The 19,432-nt window shown below is 43.8% G+C and overlaps 1 protein-coding gene across 1 annotated transcript in view; it reads left to right on the top strand.

The window, feature by feature from the left end:
* Window positions 1-19,028, top strand: part of LOC138844047 (uncharacterized) — a 69,093-nt gene extending 50,065 nt beyond the window's left edge. Inside the window, exons 4-5 of the mRNA XM_089304910.1 lie at window positions 3,533-3,689; window positions 17,351-19,028. Coding sequence (XP_089161036.1) covers window positions 3,533-3,689; window positions 17,351-17,365 — 172 coding nt within the window. The 3' untranslated portion in view covers window positions 17,366-19,028. The remainder of the gene's footprint in view (window positions 1-3,532; window positions 3,690-17,350) is intronic.
* Window positions 19,029-19,432: the final 404 nt, after the last annotated feature.

Here is a 19,432-nt window from a genome sequence, read left to right as displayed (position 1 = left end):
TCTTGATTTCCATTACTTGGTCTGTAAGCTGTACTTTCATATTATCAAGGACCATGGCCTTTAAATTCTCATAACTGTACTTTTTATCAAAGATCATGGCCTTTAAATTCTATTCTGAGACTATAAACTCATCTTTAGGTTTATTCTAGAAGTTAGACATCAATGAACTGTGCTTCTTGGATTATAACAGTGGCAGATGCTCTTGCTTGCCTTCTCAGCATCTTTCCAACCTCACTAACAGAACCTAACACAATCCCCAATTTTTTCATTTCAGAGAAAGGTATCCAGCATGGGTGAATCAATGTTTCTCAAACTTGAATATGCATGAAAATGACCCTGATGGCTTGTTAAAAATATAGATGACAGGGTGGGTATTTAGCCTGGGGTGTAAGATACACACGTCCCATATCCGAGTACCTAGGTGCAAATCCTGCGTCTGACTCCTGACTCCAGCTTCCTCCTAAGGCAGAACCATGGAGGGAGTGGTGATGGCTCATGTAGTTGGTTCCTGCTGCATACATACATGGGAGACCTTAACTGGGCTCCTAGTTCCTGACTTAGGCCCTGGCCCAGCCCCAATCTTGGAAAGTTTTTAAGGAATCAACCAGAGTGGGAACTTTCTTCAGTTTCTTTCTTTCTGTCTTTCCAAAAACAAGTGAAACAAAAAATAGAGAAAGATTGCAGGATGGGTGTTGAGCCTAGCAGTTAAGACGCCTGTGTTCCACATCAGAGTACCTGGGCTTGATTCCCAGCACAGGCTCTTGACTTCAGCTTCCCAATAATATAAACTCTGGGAAGCAGTGGTGATGGTCAAGTAATTGGCTTCCTGGTACCCTGTGTGAGACTGTTCCTGGATCTTAGCTTTGCCCATGGCTTAACCTTGCCCATTGTGGGCATTTGGGATGGCATTGTGCATTAATGGATGGGAGCTCTCTCCATTTCCCTGCCTCTCAAACAAATAAAAATTAATCATAATTTTTCAATTTCAAATTAAAGCAACAAAACCACAGATGTCTAGGCTATACCCACAGACACTGACTCAGTGGTCTAGGATGAGTACGAAGAATTTGCATTTCCGAAAACCTGCCAGTATTGGTGCTGCCAGGATGGGATCATACTCTGAGAGCCATTGCAGATATTAGGATATTACTTTGGCTGACTTAATACTGATCAGAATAAATAGACCAAATCTGATTTCCCTGTGATGCAGAATTTCAAGTTAGCAGACAATCTACGGAGACAGAGCAGCACAGTTGCATGTGCATGTCCTAGGCCTCAGGCTCCTTCTCTCCGTGACTCTGTCATCTCTTTGGGGTTGCCCTGGTCTTAATATTTGAGGCTGGTTCACTCCCACCAAGCCCTCATATGATGCAGAAGGGAGGAAAGGAAGTAGTGAAGAACATAAAACTTCATTTAAAGAAATAAAATCCTCAAATTGCTCACATCATTTCTACCATGTCCTATTGGCCAGAACCTATTTACATGACTATAGCTAGCTTCAAGAGAGGCTGGGAAAGGTAGCTTCTAGCTTGGTGGTTATGCATCCAGATACAATTCAGAGAGTTCTACTACAGAATAGAAAGAGGAGAGTGGGTGTTGGGGGGCAATCAATTTCTGCAGTGATTCTGTTCTCTTTTCTAGCAATTGTTTAGATTGTGCAAATGACATACTTTTAGCCGGTGGACAAGAAGGTGTGTCTGCTGAGGGCTTCTGGAAATTTTTCTTCTCTGCAAGAGAGACAGTGCCTTCCTTGGGAGTCTGTTATGTTGGATGTGAACCCTGAAATAGCGGTGTGAGGGGGGCAGACTTGGGATGAGTGAGGTGGGAGAGAGAAAGATGAAAAGAAACCACGTGCTTGGTGAAGAATCAGAACTACTGAATTAATGGGTCAACTGCAGCCTCCTTGGCCTAAAGAGAGCCCTTGGTACTTCAGATCAGAAATGTCTTATTCTAGGAGCCAAACTGAGTTCTTTTTTCTGTTGTTTACAGCCCAGTTGTCCTAATAAGGTAACTTTTAATCCCCTCCCTTCCTTCCTTATTCTGCTCCTCCCCTACTTCCTCCCTTCCTTCCTCCCTTCCTTCCTTCCTTCCTTCCTTCCTTCCTTCCTTCCTTCCTTCCTTCCTTCCTTCCATCCATCATTTATTCAAGAGACAGAAGCACAGAGAGTGCCCATCCATTGGCTGACTCCCCAGATGCCCACAGTGGGTTGGGTCCAGAGCCAAGGTCAGGAGCTGGAGACTCAAATCTAGTCCTCCCACATGGATGGCAGGGACCCAAGTACTTGTTGCCTTCCAGGGTGCAGGACGCTAGAATCAGGAGTCAGGGCCAGGAATCAAACCCAGGAACTCCAATTGCAGCACAGGCACCCTAACCAACATCTCAACTGCTGGGCCAAATGCCTGCTGCTCTTTCTCTTCATTTTACTTTTGGATCCTTGTTATCTTTATATTATTCTAATATCTCAAAGTTAGTATAAGATTTTCTAAAAGACTCATTCTCTTTTCTTTTTTTTTTTTTCCCCAGGATAACTTCCTCCTAAGCCCTTTGTTGCTTGCTGTCTGGGTCTGTTGACAGCTGCCACCCAGGGACTTCCCGTAATTACTCACCTCATTGGAAACCACTATTTCCTGGATCATAGCGTCCATTCCCTGGTTTACTCCTTTGTTTTGCTGAGGCACATGGCCAAGTAAGTTGCTAAGAAAAGATACATGGGAAGTGAACTTTCTGAGCCCTTGCAAGCTATTGCGCTTCCTAACCCTCCTATTTATTTATTTACATAAGGGGGACAGATTTCATGTACTTCATATACACAGATTTAAGAACATGTAAGATACTTCCTACCCTCCCTTCTCCTTCATTTCTTATTTTTCTTTTAGGTTTCCTTCTTAACTATGGTTTCTTCACACATCCTCCAGGCTAGAATTCCCTTTGTAGAGGAAACTAAATCTTACCTCCACGCCTTTAAGGCGTTTCGGCTGAGCCCGAGGGTTAAATTGACATAACAGATCCACAGAAAGACAACTTACAAATCTACTTCATACAAGTTTGTGTGGCACCGGAGTCTTCATAAGGAAAGGAACACCCCAAGATGCAGTTGGAGATGAACACTTCACTTGATCTTCGCCAAAAGGCTGGGAAGCGATGAACACTTACGTTTGCTGAATGAAGCCAAGAGTAGTGAATCGTAAAAGTGACGAGGCAGAGGCTTGAGCTCGGGTACTTAATTGGGTGGAGATGCAACCGGGAGGATAAGGGTTGGTTTAACAAGGTTTGTTTGGACGGATTCTCCTGAGCCTCAACTTCTTATCTTTGCTGATAAGAGTGATGTTTTCCTTCTGGTGTAGGGAGGACACCTTGCACATGAGGATTTCATCTGCTTTGAAGAGACAGAAGGAAGGTCAGAGTGATCTCACATCTGCTGTTTTAAAAGTGCCTGTAACTCAAAGTAGTCAACATGCCAAAGTTGTATGCTTTTAACTCCTTCACCTCCTCGGGTTTCTCTAGTTACCGTTTACTTTTTTTGCTTTCCAGGCAAGTTAAAACATTTTATTTATTTGAGAGGCAGAGAGAGATCTCCTATCTGCTGATTCATTCCTCAAATGCCCACAACAGCTGGGGCTTGTTCGGGACCAGGGTCAAGAGCCTCAAATGCGATCCGGATCATCCACATGCGTGGCAGGGACCCCAGGTAATTGAGCCATCAACTACTGCCTCCCCAGGTCTGCATTAGGAGGAAGCTGGAGTCAGGATCCAGAGCAGCGTATCAAACCCAGTTATTTTGATGTGGGATGTGAGCATCTTAATCGTTAGCTCAAATGACTCCCCTGTCTTCCAGAAATTTGTTGAAAGACTTAGGTCACTTAAAGGCCCATTCCTCTCCCCTTAATCACCCTTTGCTTTCTATTTATACTCTTTTTATTTCTTGAGTATCTTTTTAATGGAATCTCAGGGGATAATCACATAAGTAATATATCATTCCCCCACCCTGAACCACAGGTTTTATCCCCTTTAATAAGACTGATAGATAACCCAGACTTTGAAACAGTATCGCCAGTTTGGATAATTCACATTTCAGTACTCTTGGAATGAAAATCATCTTACTATTTCTCAAAAATTTTTTTTTCCATTCAAAGTATATAATAGATGAAAAAACTTGGTGTTTGCTTGGGGATTTCTATCTATCACACACCTTCTGTGGTTCTTACCTTAGTATTCTTTTTAAAAAATTATTTTTCTTTATTGGAAAGGCAGAGTGACAGAGAGAGAGAGAGAGAAAATGGGGAGTGGGATGGGGAGAGAGCATTTCCATCTGCTAGATTACTCATCAAATGGCCAAAACACCCAGGGCTGGGCCAGGCCAAAGGCCTGGAGCCTAGAAATGCATCCAGATTTCCCACATGGATGGCAGGGACCTGGTGCTTGGACCACCTTCCACTGCCTTCCTAGGCTCCTTAGTAGGATGCTGGGTCGGAACCCAGCAATCCTGTCTGTCAGCAGTTAACTCATTGTACTGGAAAGCCAGCCTCGAGGGTTCTTTATCTAGTTAGGGAACTGGAGTTTTTATGACTGAACAAGAACTGTAGTGCATGTAAATGAAGGAATTATCTGTATCCCACTAATTGTGAATAATTCTTTGTTTATAATTACTGCAAAAATATTACACGTAACATCTAGGTCACTGAAAGTTTGAATTCTAAAATAGATTTTTTTTCATAATCATTGAAATCATTGAAGAAAAAAGTTATTTATTTTCATGAGCACATCAAATAATATTAATGGGCCATTAATATGGGCCATCATATGTTTAAAAAACAATATTTCTTGAGAGCCTACTTTGTGCCTCATAACTTTCATGTATGTACTAATCGATACCCTTAATAATCCTGTGTAGATGTTATTTCTATCATAATGCTGAGGAAACATAGGAAGGAATTGGCTAGGTTCGCATCAATTCCCACTTATTCCAGACCCCAAAATATGTGTGTCACCTGTGCACGACTTAGCAGGCTCCAGAGACAAGCGTGTGCATCCATTCCATCTGCACTCATTTCCTAGGGTGCCCTACAAAGTAGCAGGCCTTGACTCTCCCAGTGCTGGAGGCTCAAAGTTTGAAATCCAGGTATCAGCAAGGCCATACTCTCTCGAAGGCCTAAGGAGACTGTTCCACGCCTTTCTCTAAGCTCCTGGTGTGACAAGCAATCCCTGGCTGCCTCTAGCCTGCCTCCGTGGTCACAGTGCTCCCTGTGTGTGCCCGTCTTCACGTGGTTGTCTTTTTATGAGGATGTCAGCCCTAATGCATTAAGAGACGTCCCTTCCAGTGTGACCTCATTTTCACTCATTACAGCTTCAAAGACTCTGTTTCCAAATAAGGTCACATTCTGAGGTCCTGGGAGTTAGGACTTCAACGTATCTTCTGGGGAGGATACCACCTTAACTGGGGCTCCTCTCCACAGCCTCTGTTTCTCTCACTCCTTGGTGCATTCAAGTATTATTAGCAAAAGAATTTCTCGAAATCAGCTTACATAAATACCTACACAGTTGCTAAAAAGAGGGTAAAATTCTATTCGAAGGTAACCTGGTATTTTTGTATCTTGAATCTATTATTGAGACTTCCACTTCAATGGATGATTTTTATTTTGAGCTAAAATTTTACAAATGTTAAAATATACCCAGGAGTGGCCAGCGCCACGGCTCACTTGGCTAATCCTCCGCTTGTGGCGCCTGCACCCCAGGTTCTAGTCCCGGAAAGGGTGCCGGATTCTGTCCCAGTTGCTCCTCTTCCAGTCCAGCGCTCTGCTGTGGCCTGGAAAGGCAGTGGAGGATGGCCCAAGTGCTTGGGCCCTGCACCCGCATGGGAGACCAGGAGGAAGCACTTGGCTCCTGGCTTCGGATCGGCACAGTGCGCTGGCCATAGCAGCCATTTTGGGGGTGAACCAACGAAAAAGGAAGCCCTTTCTCTCTCTCTCTCTCTCTCTCTCTCTCTCTCTCTAATTCTGCCTGTCAAAAAGAAAAAAAGAAAAGAAAGAAAGAAAAAGAAAAAAATATACCCAGGAGTTACCATTGTTCCATTAGATGTAGTAGAATATATTCAACAACATAGTGTTACAGAAAAGAATTTTAGGGTATTAAACGATGCATCATGATGAAAGGTAGGTCTTTTAGGGTATAAAGATTATCTTCAGAGTACTGCTTTTTTGTAGAATATGAAGCAAAACAATGGCTAAAATAAGTATGGCGTTCATCTCAATGCCAAGTGTAATTATTGTCACTTAAACATTTATAATATTACTGTTTTCATTGCTGACAGTTCTTCAGGAAACATGTAGCTACCCATTAGGCCTAGATGTGCCTATTGTGTATTAATTCTTGAGTTCTTTTAATATATAGTGGATTATAACAAACACATTTAAAAAGACTATTTCATACATGCAAATAATTATAAACTATTTTTGCTGATTCAGATGTCTATTATATTCTTTATAAAAATCAATGTTAACAGGGGCCAGCTTTTAAGCCACTGCCTGTGATGCTGGCATCCTATGAGTGCTGATGCCTATATGAGCAGTCCTGGGCTGCTCCACTTCCAATTCAGCTCCCTGCTATGGCCTGGGGAAGCAGTGGAAGATGGCCCAAGTGCTTGGGTCCCTGCACCCATGTGTGAGACCCAGAGGGAGTTCCAGGCTCCTGGTTTCAGACTGGCCCAGCCCTAGCCATTGCAGCCATCTGGGGAGTGAACCAGAGAATGAAAGATCTCTCTTTCTCTCTCTCTTTCTCTCCCCCCCCCCCATTACTCTGCTTTTCAAATAAATAAAATCAATCTTTTTAAAAAATGTCTCAACATCTGACTTTCCCTGGCTGAAACAGCCGTTTATCTGGGCTGCAGCCCAGAGCCCCCGGCAGGTGTCTAAAACCATCCGAAGGGGCAGAGTTGTATCTGCAGAAAGGCAGGTATTTACATGCCACTTGCATAAGTAATGTTTCTCCTGGTTGCAGTTCTGTTGCTTCTACGGTTTCATTTCCTTCCACGAACTATTCATCCCCACCCCCATCTTCCACAGAGCCAGTGTGAGCTAGTGTCACTTTGTGGTTGTTCACAGATTCAGGACACATGGAAGTTCACGCAGTTAACAGAAGTAACCCGCGTCCTCCCCAGGCTGTCCAGCTCTCAGCACGCTCGTGTGCGTGTGTCTGCTTCTGAGCACGTGCACCGCGGTGGGGGAGCCTTTCTATTTCAAGCTCATACAAATTTGCCCCTGCTTGTGTGCAGCAGGTCCGGTGTCCTCCCGACCCCTTCTGAGTCTCCTCCAGGGTGCCTGGGGCTGCTCCTTTTCCCCACACTTTCATCCTGGTCGTCTTGGCTTACCTCTTGCACCTTCCATGTCTTGAAGCTTCTCTGCTGTTCATTTCTGGCTATTTTTTTTTTTAATTTTTTTTTTGACAGGCAGAATGGACAGTGAGAGAGAGAGACAGAGAGAAAGGTCTTCCTTTGCCGTTGGTTCACCCTCCAATGGCTGGCGTGCTGCGGCCGGCGCGCTGTGGCCGGCGCACTGTGCTGATCCAATGGCAGGAGCCAGGTACTTATCCTGGTCTCCCATGGGGTGCAGGGCCCAAGCACCTGGGCCATCCTCCACTGCACTCCCGGGCAACAGCAGAGAGCTGGCCTGGAAGAGGGGCAACCAGGACAGAATCTAGCGCCCCGACCGGGACTAGAACCCGGTGTGCCAGCACCGCAAGGCGGAGGATTAGCCTAGTGAGCTGTGGCGCTGGCCCCGCTTCTGGCTATTTCATAATCATTTCTCCACCCATTGCCCCCTCTCTAATCCCTGATCTTCCCACAGCAAGCACGAAGCCCTCTGTCTTATTTCCACAAGCATGGAAGGCAGGGCTGCCATGTTCAACAGACATGACCAAAAGGCGAGGGCACTGTTAGCAGAAGAGGGAAATTTAAGCTGGATGTCTATTTCATCTGTTATGCTCCCCATGGGCCATCTGTTTTCCACCCCCCAGCTTACCACTGCGCTGTTGGGGCCCAGTTCCTCCTTGTCAACCGCCTCACTTCTACCATCATCAGGTATAGGGGGCAGAAATCCCATGACAACAACAAAAAAGAAAATCTCTGCTCAAAACAAGACCCCTCCCCCTTTCATTAGAGAAAGGCACGCTAATAACAGCAGGATCTTCTTCAACAGCTCCCACCCCCGCCGGCTGAGATTGGTGCATTCAGACGACTGCACTACTGGCCTCCCTTAGGAACAAGGGACTGAAGGGGCCCTCGTGGAACAAAATAAAGAATAAAGACCTCTTCCAGCCCTTTACCTCAGGATGCAGGCACTGCGCCTGCTATGCACTAGCATTTTAGAATTCTTCTTGCTACCAACATCTTTCAACAATCCATGTTAAAGATCTCCCATAGGGTATGTATGATCATACTAGTGACACAAGATGCGCCGAGGAACAGGGACTTTCCCCGGCCTCGGGGGGTTCCATCCCTTGGGGGAACACTCAGTGAATAAGAATTCTCATCCTGGTTCTGTTGAGGCTTGGACAAGTCTTCTGACCTCTCACCACTTCGGGTATCTCACCCACAGAATGCAGAGGATAATACCAGCCTCAACATGCAGTCAGGGTTTTTATAAGGAATATGTGAGAACATTTGTAACAAAGTAAAGGCATAAAACTTGCATGCAAATATGCACAGTGGTGATTACATCCTAAGAGGTTCCTTTTTTTTTTTTTTTAAGATTTATTTTATTTACTTGAAAGAGTTACAGAGAAAGAAGGATAGAAAGAGAGAGAGAGAGAGATCTCACACCTGATGGTTCACTCCCCAAATGACTTCAACAAACAGGGCTGGGCCAAGCTGAAGCCAGGATCTTCCTCTGGGTCTCCCACATGGGTGCAGAGGCCCAAGCACTTGGGCTGTCCTCCACTGCTTTCTCAGGTGCATTAACAGGGAGCTGGATCAGAATTGGTACAGCCAGGACTCAAACCAGAACCCACATTGGATGCCAGCACTGCAGGCGGTGGCTCCATCCACTACACCACAGTGCCGGCCTCCCTCAGAGGTTCTTGTGCTGAGCAGATACATTGTCAAAACATATTTTTTTATGTTTTTTAATGATTTTTTTATGATTTCAGGATGTTTCTATAAGCTGATGCGAAGCTGGAAATAAGAAAGTGATACTTGTGAATGCAGATCATTCATATTGTATCTTTTCTCAGTTCCCTAAAGTTGCACCAGACTCTGAGCAGATTGGAGTCATACAATTGTGTGAGTCAGGATTAGCCAGAGAAACAGAACCAACAGAATACACACTCATTCCTTGGTGTCCTCAGAGAATCGGTTCCAGGACTCCCTGGGATACCAAAGGGTGTAGATGCTCAAGTTCTGCATAGTATTTGCATATAACCTATGCAATCTTCCTGTACACTTTAAATCATCTGTGGATTACTTATCATACCTAATATAATGAAAATGTTTGCAAATAGTCATCAGACAGTATTGTGTAGGGAATAATGGTGAGGAAAAAAGTACAGATGCAACCATTGTAGGCCTAACTGCACAGTTCATGTCAGTAATGATCAATTTTTTGGTAATATTTTCAGATTGTGGTTGGTAGAAGATGTATATCATAATCTGTGGATACAGAGAGTACATAGGTATATGAAGAGATTTGCTATGAGGAGCTGGCTCATGTGCATAGGAGACTGGGAAGTTCCATGATTTGCTTTCTGCAGGCTGGAGAACCAAGAAAGTGGGTGGAGTAAATCCAGCCCAGCTCTGAAGGCCTGAGAACTCAGGAAGCTTCATTATATAAATCCCAGTCCAGGGGCAGAAGACCAAGTCCCAGCACCAGATATCAGGCAGGCAGGAGGCAGACAGAGTCAAAGCCTTTCTCCTTCAGCTTTTGTTCTGCTGGGCCCCCAGTGGATTGGGTGATGCCCAGCAACATTGCAGAGAACAATCCTCTATACATTTTCCACCAACTCATGTGCTAGCCCTCTCCATAAATATCCTCAAAGATACATGCAGAAGCTGTCTTTAGTCTGGGCCACCTGTGACACAGGGAGGTTGACACATAAAATGAACAATCACAGTGATGAACTCAAAAGGGCAAGGAGTGAACTCTTCAAATAGGTTCATTGTAGGAAGACTGGAGCACCAGTTTGCTGGATGTCAGTTGGCTTCCTGCCTCAAACCTTGCCCTGACACTGGCAGCAAGTCATTGGCCAAGATACTTAACCTTTCTATGCATGCATTATAAATTGAGGCTATAATAGCACACATTTCATAGTGTTTCTCAGAGAATCAATAAGCTGATGTATGTCAGAACCTTGGAAGGGTACGTGGCAAGTGGCATAATGCAATGAATATTAACCACAGTTTATCTGGCAGAGATGGGGAAACTTTTTCTGCCAAGGGCCATTTAGATTTTATAACATCATCCACAAACCATACAAAATCATCAACTTAAAAATCAGCCTGCTATAGATTTATTGACTTTTGAGTCTCACCTACAGTTGCCTTGGTAGGGCCAGACTAAATGATTCTGTGGGCCGTATATGGCCTATGGGCCAAGCATTCCCCACCCCGTGGAGTAATGATAGAGCTTACCCTAGACTGGAGACTTTTTTCTTCTATTTAAACTCAGAATGTTTAACTTAAACCTTTGAGTTTGACAGCTGTACCTCTTACTTCTGCAGTGAATGGAGTAAACCAACCTGCATACTCATTGACCTCTCACTCTACCTTGCTGTTTTCTTAGATATACGTACTCATATATTTATTGATTACTATTGCACTTCTAGAAATGCCTTAGTGTTTATCCACTCTCTCTTTGTAATTTGCTCTCCAGATTTCCTGCTGTCACTGTGTTCTCTCTGCAACATGTTGTACCCACATCTTCACTGGAGAGGGACAAAGAGAGAGGGAGAATTGTCTTACAAACAATGCTTTCATTGAGAATTCCCAAATGCTGCATGTTTTATGTAGCTTTGTTGACTCATATCCAGCTCGTGGTCTATTTTCTGTCCTAAACGTTCTTCCTTGGTTCCATCTAATCAATGTCCTCCAGTTTGTGTTTATGGAATGTATCCTTCCTTATCCACAAAAATCTACCTATCTAACTTCAAAAGGTATGTGGGTGTGACTGTCAGCGCCAACAGTAGAGGTGTTGTCTTGGAGCCATTTTATAAGCTGTAGGCGATCCAGGGCACCATCATTTACATTAGACCCAAATACAAAAAAACAGGTGAGGTGGGGTGGGCTTTGAGCCTTAGCAGTGAAGATACCCATTAAGACACTTGCCTCCTGTATCCAAGTGCCTGGGCTCCATACCAGGCTCCAACTCCTGATTCCAGCCTCCTGCTTATTCAGAGCCAGGAGTCGGTGGTGATGGCTCAGGAACTTGGGTCCTTGCCAACGACATAGGAGACCTGAATTGAACTTCTGGCTCCCAACTTTGGCCAAGCTATTGCAGGCCTTTGGGGAGGGGACCAGCGGATGGAAGCTCTCTCTCCCTCTGCATTAAATAAACAAATGCTGGTCCCTTAGGTGAGTGATCTCAGAACTCTGCAGGGTGAGGAAACAGGAAAGGTCAGCAGGCAGTTTCAGGTTGAACCTGTTTGGTTTCTTTCTGTGGTGGCGAGGTGACCACAATGTAGGGTTTACTTTCTCCACTCTGCAGTTTCGGAGCTGCCACAGTGAACCCTGAGGTGAACAAGGTCACTGAGGTAACCGTCTCCCTTGATCCAGACAGGGAGCTGCTGTGTAAGCCAGACGGTCAGCCTAGCAGCCTCACTGCGAGGACGCTCCGAAGCAGGGATGCTCGCAGGAGCATCACTTTCCCGTGCTAAGGAACTGGGGAAGCTTAAGAAGCACAAGCCAGCTCTGTGGAACCTGATAAAGGGACTCAACCCCGACGCCCACTATTTTTCCCAGAACGTCAGAGCCTACGGTGTGTCTGTTTGTCCCATGATTCTCTGCTTCCCGCGCTGGAAACCTCGGACAGTGATGCAGAGAAACCTGTGGTTTTGTGCCTTTCTTTCTTGTCTCTAGAATTCTTTCAATTGCTATTTTCCGCCTTCTCCACTTTGCAGTGTTAACTTCAGATTGGCCTCCAGTCATTTAAAAATGCGAATTTTGTTCACTTAATATATAATGTATTTAGAATTTTTATCTCTTTCACTTTTTAATTTTCACTTGGTATATTTTAGACATTTCTCCATGTCATTAAAATCATTTGAAAACATGACTCTTGATAAGTATTATTACAATTTCTGCAGTGTAATTGTTTAATTAGTTGCTTTTTGACATTTTGATTGCAATTTTTTAAAGGATTTATTTATTAATTTGAAAGCCAGAGTTAGAGAGAGAGAGAGACAGAGATAGAGACAGAAAGAGATCTTCCATCCATTGGTCCCCTCCTCAAAGACCGCAACAGCCAGTGTTGGGCCAGACCGAAGACAGGAGCCAGGAGCCAGGAGCTTCATCTGAGTTTCCCATGTGAGTGGCAGGAGCCAAACACTTGGACCATCTTCCACTGCTTTCCCCAGGCCATTAGCAGGGAGCTGGATCGGAAGTGGAGCAGACTGTACACAAACCAGCATCCATACGTAGTGCCAGTGTCACAGGCAGAGGCTTGACTCGTGTCACAACATGAGCTCCAAGAAAAGTGTATCTTGGTACACACATTTTGAAATATATATATATAGGTTTTTCATAATACCCAATTTTCATGAACTTTTTGAAATCCCTTGTATGCGTAAATTTCAAAATGGTTGCCTCAAAATAAAGACCTTTGAATTCCATTTCTCTGGTCTGTTGGAAGTAAATTCATAAGATCATGCAGCACCCCTGTGCCTGGCTTATCTAACCACTTATCCCTTCTCCAGTTCTTCCACATTGTCCTCGATGACAGGAGTTTTCTCCTTCTGAAAGCTGAGTAACACTGCATTGCACATTTAGACCACATGTTATTCATCCAGCTACATGCACGAAGGTTGCTCCATAACTTGGCTTTTGTGACTCATGCTGCAGTGAACATGAGGGCACAGGTATGTCTTCCAGATACTGCTTTCTTTCTTTTTTTTTTTTTTAAAGATTTTTATTTATTTGTTTGAGAGGTAGAGTTAGAGAGAGATGGAGAGACAGAGAGAAAGGTCTTCCATCTGCTGGTTCACTCCTCAAATGGCCGAATGGCCAGAACTGAGCAATTTGAAGCCAGGAGCGAGGAGCTTTTTCTGGGTCTTCCACGGAGGTACAGGGACCCAAGGACTTGGGCCATCTTGTACTGCTTTCCCCAGGCCATAGCAGAGAGCTGGATCTGAGCTGGCACCCATAAGGGATGCTGGTGCCATACGCGGAGGCTTAGCTCACTACCCCTAGATACTGCTTTCATCTTCTATGGATTCTGTTGCTTGATCTTGAGCAGTGAGTGTTAACCCCTTTAAATCTCATTGTTTTCATATATAAGTGGCAATGATCACACGTATAGTGTTTTGAGGAGGATTAGCGATATGTATATAAAATTCAAATAACGTAATAGAACTTCACCAAATGATGGCTGCTGTTACACAAAAACAGAGTTTTTGTTGTTGTTTGTTTTGTTTTGTCTTTTAAGGGAAATAGGAGCAGACATTTAGCAGAGCAGTTAAGATGTCCGTGTACTATCCAGGAGCACCTTAGTCCAGGTCCCGGCTCCAGCTCCTGGTTAGCAGTCCCAGCTGTGCAGACTCCAGGAAGCAGCGGTGATGTCCCAAGTACTCGAGTCCCTGCCTGCTACCCATGCTGGAGACCTGGATTCAGTCCCTAACTCTTACTTCAGTCCAGCCCAGCCCACACCATTGAAGGCATTTGTGCATGAACCACTGCAGGAGAGCTTGCTCTGTCAGTCAAGTAAATTAATTTTAAAAAAAATTTCCAAGGGAAAAAATTAGGTAGAATCTTCTAAAATCATCACTTATAATAAAGAGTGGAGTACATGGAGCAAGTAAAGGGTTTTAAAATCTACATAAAGGTTGATTTTAAATGCTTAACATAGACTTCGCTTTAATCTTAACCCATGAGTGTACTCATTATTCAGCAGAGTGCCTGGAAAATCATAAGTCCTCAATAAATGTTGTTGCTTTCCATGAGTAACTGCAGAGCAGGATTTTTCTTTGAATTTAAAACCATTCAGACACCTAGTGGATTGTGCATTTTTACTGCCGGAATTGCTGTATTGTCATATACACCATACACTCTTTTGTGAAACCATTGCAGCTGCTATAATTTCACTTGGAAAAATTGGGATTCAGAAGGTCATCTGTCCTTTGGTCCTTCTCCCTCTTCTTCATAGAATTTGCTCTTCTGTTTCCAACATGTTTTACTGGCAAACAAAACAAAAACAAACAAAAGACCTTTCATAAAAGTAACTTGCCACTATCACCCCTTCCTTGAAATCTACTGAGAGGACAAAAAAAAATCACAAAAGAGGTGAAAACACAAGCCAATGTGGGTTCCCTAAATATTGATATTTAAGTGACAAGGTTTTGAAAGGTTTTGCAAATAACTCTTAACTAGAGACAGGATGAGCCACACAGGGAAAGAGAATACAGCTAGGGCACATTTCCATACCAAAGGGTGCGAGGTGTGGTAGACATCTGTTGCTTTTGTCTTTTCAACAAAACACTCCTCTTTCCACTGGAGAACTGGTCTTCACAGATCCCCAGTGATTCCCATGGGACTGGCTAAGAGAGCGGGTACACAATACACCCTGTCCAATCATGCTACGCCAGCCATGTTTACACAATGCAATTGGGCACTGACTCAAGCCAGCCCAATCATATTTCTTCCAAGAGACTTGATATATGAAATACTGGGAAACGGAGGGAGTGTCTCCCTTTTGTATGTGTTAAAAGGTTGTACACTGGATTGAGGCTACCCGCGGCCATCTTTTCTACTGCATAGAATGAGCATATTTGTATCCAAAGAGAATGAGGCCACAAGAAAAAGAAGCAGAGACAAACATAACCTGAGAGGAAGAGTGGGAAACATAATCTTGATGACATCATTTAAATACCTGAATGCACCTGTGACCAAAGCTTTTGTTTGGGCAGATTGGAAGTGTATAGAATGAGTTCTAAATTCCCCGCACCCACCCTACTCCCAGCTGTAGGCTCATTAAGTTGTTAAGGTTTTAAAGAAACATCCAGGTGAAAGAATTTGGAACTGGGGCCACTATCTGCCGTAAAGTGGGTAAGGACCAGAGGTGGAATGAAGGGGTAGAGAAATCGGGGGAGAGAGATGATGGAAGGTCACAAACTCCAGATCAATTTAAAATGATGGAAGGGGCTAGTGTTGTGGTGTAATGGGTTAAGCCACTGCCTGCCTTGCTAGCATTTCATATGGGCTCCACTCCTGATCCAGCTCCCTGCTAATGCACCTAGGAAAAGCAGTGGAAGATGACTCAAATGCTTGGGCGCCTCCACCCATGTGGGAGACCTGGATGAAGCTCCTGGTTCCTGGCTGTTGCAGCTATCTGGGGAGTGAACCAGTAGATAGAAGATCTCTTTTTCTTTCTCTTCCTCCACTCTGTAACTCTGTCTTTCTAACAAATAAAATGAATCTTTTTTTAAATAAGTGAGGCAATATTGATGTCAGTTGATTTTTTGGCGAAAATAATTTTTTACAAAAAGTGTGAGTTTGTGGCTGTCAGTCTAGTAAGAAAGACAGAGACAAAGAGACACAGGATATACTTGCAATTGTGGGGTCTTTGGTCTTTTAGGGCCTGGAATTGACTGGGGCCTTCATCAGTTACCCAGATTTCAAGTGGCCAAGTGGCCTTAGCTGACACCTGAGTCACATACGGGAAAAGAAAGAAGGGTGATTCAGCACACACATCATGGGTGTCCTAGAGAAGGGAGAGCAAAATGAAGCAAAAGAAGGATGAGAAAGTGACTCAAAGGCTACAGAGGAGGACATGCTGCCAAAAGAGAGGTCTCACTCTTCAGGTTAAAACAATGCATCAAGGAAAGAGAGACATTCTCCAAGACCAAGACACAGCACGATGAAATAGCTGAATTTCAAGGCTGAGAACAGTCTTACAAGCATCTGGGCAGAGGAAACTTGGCACCTTTAAAAGAAAAACATATGTATCAGACTGACTTTAGATAACTATCCATTGGAACACAAGATGAACAAGGTCATGGAACAATATTGAGAAGCAAGGCTATGATTCAAGAACTCATAACCTAGGCACAATATCTTTCAAAGACAGAGGCATGGGAAATATGTTCCTAAATATGAAAGAACTTGGTAATTTTAGTATTAATCAAATCTTCCTGGAAAGTATACTTGAAAGAACAGTTCTGTTGTTAAAGGAATTCAAAGAATCTACCAGTGGAGGAGTGGGCATTTGGCAGAGCTGTTAAGATGCTGTTTGGGATGACTGTATTCCATTTAGGAGTGTCCTAGGTTAGAGGCCCAGCTCTGGCTCCTGACTCTGGCTTCCTTCTACTGCAGACCCTAGGAGGCAGGGGTGATGACTCAAGTAGCTGGGCTCCAGCCACCCATGGAAGATCTAGACTGAGTTCCTGGCTCTCCCCTTCAGACCCTGGCCCAACCCTGGCTGTTGCAGGCATTTGGAGAGTGAGCTAGCAGAAGGGACTCACTCTCTCTCTCTCTCTTTCTCTCTCTCTCTCAAATCAATCAATCAAAAGGTTTTTAAAATGAATTTACAGGAGCCGTGTGTTGGGGTCCAATGGGTTAAGCTGCCACTTGGTACATCCATATCTCATACTGGAGTACCTAGTTTGAATCCTAGCTCCTCTGCTTCTGATCCAGCCTCTTACTAATAACATCCTGGGAGGCAGCAGGTGATGTCTCAAATGATTGAGTCCCTGCCATACATGTGACAGATCCAGATGCAATTCTGGCCTCCTGGCTTTGGCCCTGGCTGTTGCAGGCATTTGGGAAGTGAACCAGCATATGGAAGATCCTTCTCTCTCTCTCTCTCTCTCTCTCTCTCTGCCTTTCAAATGAATGAAAAAAAAAATAAACTTACAAACAAGAATTTACAAATGGAGAAATTGTGATAGACATAGAGTAACAGTAAGTTTGTATTCTGTTACACATAGAACTTAATGATTATTACTATACCCATTGGTACCTATTGTTTCTAAATAAAATGGTTTTAATGACTTTTGAAAGAAATCTATTTTTATTACTTTATACAATATACATTATATAATAATAATTAGCCAATAAAAAACTAGGATAAAAATTTCAGAACATGATCAACACCAAACTAAAATTGTAGAGTTGTTTGGTGATGGCAAATTAAACAATTATGCCCCTTTACTCCCCAGGTTCCACGGAGATAACTCAAAGAAGCCAAAAGATGATACAATGAAAAGAGCTCAGGAAAGTAAAGAGAGCAAACTGCAAAGTGGGAAGAAATCAACGAAGATACATAAGAGTTTGTAAGACAAAAAACAAAGCGGGGGGGGGGGGGGGGGGGCGGATAATTGCACAATGCCAGGTGTCAGATGTAGGAGAGAATTTTCCCAGGGAAGCCTCTGGAGTAGCTCTAAGCTCAGAGTCAACAAATTCAAAACATGGTGAAAGAGACAGCGTGCCAGTTCCAGGCCCTGCTGTCGGGAGGACTGGCAGCTTCTACTTCCTTTCTCTGGGGACTCTCGGAAGGCAGCTGCCACACTGAAAAGCGCAAGCCACATGGAAAGGCCAACCTAAGGTGCCCCAGCCAACAGCCAGCATCTCTGCCAGCCGTGGGAATGAGCCATTGGGATAATACACCCAGTCCAGAGCCCAGCTGAACACAGCCGCAGCCCTCATTATATGCAGCTGAAAACTGGCCCAGCTGAGCCCAGTTAACCCGTAGGATCATTGGAAATAATAAAATGGGCATTGTTTTCAACCACTAATTTTCAAGATTATTACACAGCCGCAGATAACCAAACAAGCGTTCCGGGCAGTCACAGGTCCTGAGAGCATCTCACTGGAATCACGGGGCCAGTTGAATTCGCCCCTCTCCTTTCTCTTTCCCTTCCCCTTCCACCTTCCCTTCGGGAGATTTGAAGTTAGATTTCTAGTTCTGGTTGGTCTAGCACAAAACTGAGAAAAGAGGGGAAAAGCCTTTCCTTACACACAGGGATTCCAAAAATGATGCAACCCATAAAGAGAATTTTGCTCCTGAAAAAGGAAAGGGAAACATTTTTTAAAAAAATAATAACATGAAAGATTGAAAAACAGTGGCAGATTTAAGTAGATCCCCCTCCAAAAGAAAGCAAAGCACTAAATAATGTATATGTGTGCATTATGCTAAAAATGATGCTTTGTGGGTTTCAGTGGTCAAGATTAATCTAAAGACAAAGCACAAAATACTTAATTCCAATTATGGAATAATATGCAAATATTTAAAATTGATAATGCAAAATTATACAGTAATTAACAAATACAGAGAGCTGTGAGGGAAAGGGATGTGAGAGGGAGTGAAGGTGTATAAAATGTTTGTCCTTTAATGAGGTTAGCACTGTGGCACAGCTGGTGCTCCACCTGCAAGCTGCAATGCAGGCATCTCATATGGGTGCTGGTTTGAGACCCAACTGCCCCACTTCAGATCCAGCTCTCTGATAATGCGCCTACGAAAGCAGTGGAAGATGGCCCAAGTGCTTGGGCCCCTGTATTCATGTGGGAGACCCAGAAGAAGCTCCTGACTCCTGGCCCCAACCATTGAGGCCATTTGGAGAGTGAACCAGCAGACAGAAGATCCCTCTCTCTCCAACTCTCTGTAACTCTGCCTTTCAAACAAATAAATAAATTTTTAATAAAAAAAAAAGTTGTATCTCATGGGAAGTGAGATACACAGCAGACCCATAGAATGGCAGATGTCCTAAACAGCACTCTGGCCTCAGAATCAGCCTTTAAGGCATGCGGATCTGGCTGAAAAGCCCATGAGAGTATTTCAGGCATGGAAAGCCAAGACACTCTGGGAAAAAAAAAAAAAAAAAACACCTAAATGAAAGATCTCTGCGAGTGAGATCCCAGTGGAAAGAACAGGTCATCAAAGAAGGAGGTACCTTTCTCTGAAGGGAGGAGAGAACTTCCACTTTGACCATGGCCTTGTCTAAATATGATCAGAGTCGGTGAACTCAGGGGGCTTCCATAGCCTTGGCAGCTCATGACAAGAGCCTAGGGTGATTACTGATGCCATAAACAAGAGTGTCAATTTGTTAAGTCAACAACAGGAGTCACTGTGCACTTACTCCTCATGTAGGATCTCTGTCCTTAATGTGCTGTACCTTGATATTTAATGCTATAACTAGTACTCAAACAGTATTTTTCACTTTATGTTTCTGTGTGGGAGCAAACTGTTGAAATCTTTACTTAATGTATGCTGAACTGATCTTCTGTATATAAAGAGAATCAAA

Source organism: Oryctolagus cuniculus, chromosome 10 (assembly GCF_051225735.1).
Source record: "Oryctolagus cuniculus isolate XC-2025 breed Fujian yellow rabbit chromosome 10, ASM5122573v1, whole genome shotgun sequence".
In the NCBI taxonomy this organism is placed as follows: Eukaryota; Metazoa; Chordata; class Mammalia; order Lagomorpha; family Leporidae; genus Oryctolagus; species Oryctolagus cuniculus.
Note: the sequence above shows the minus strand (reverse complement) of the source record. Positions and strands in the feature narration are given on the sequence as shown.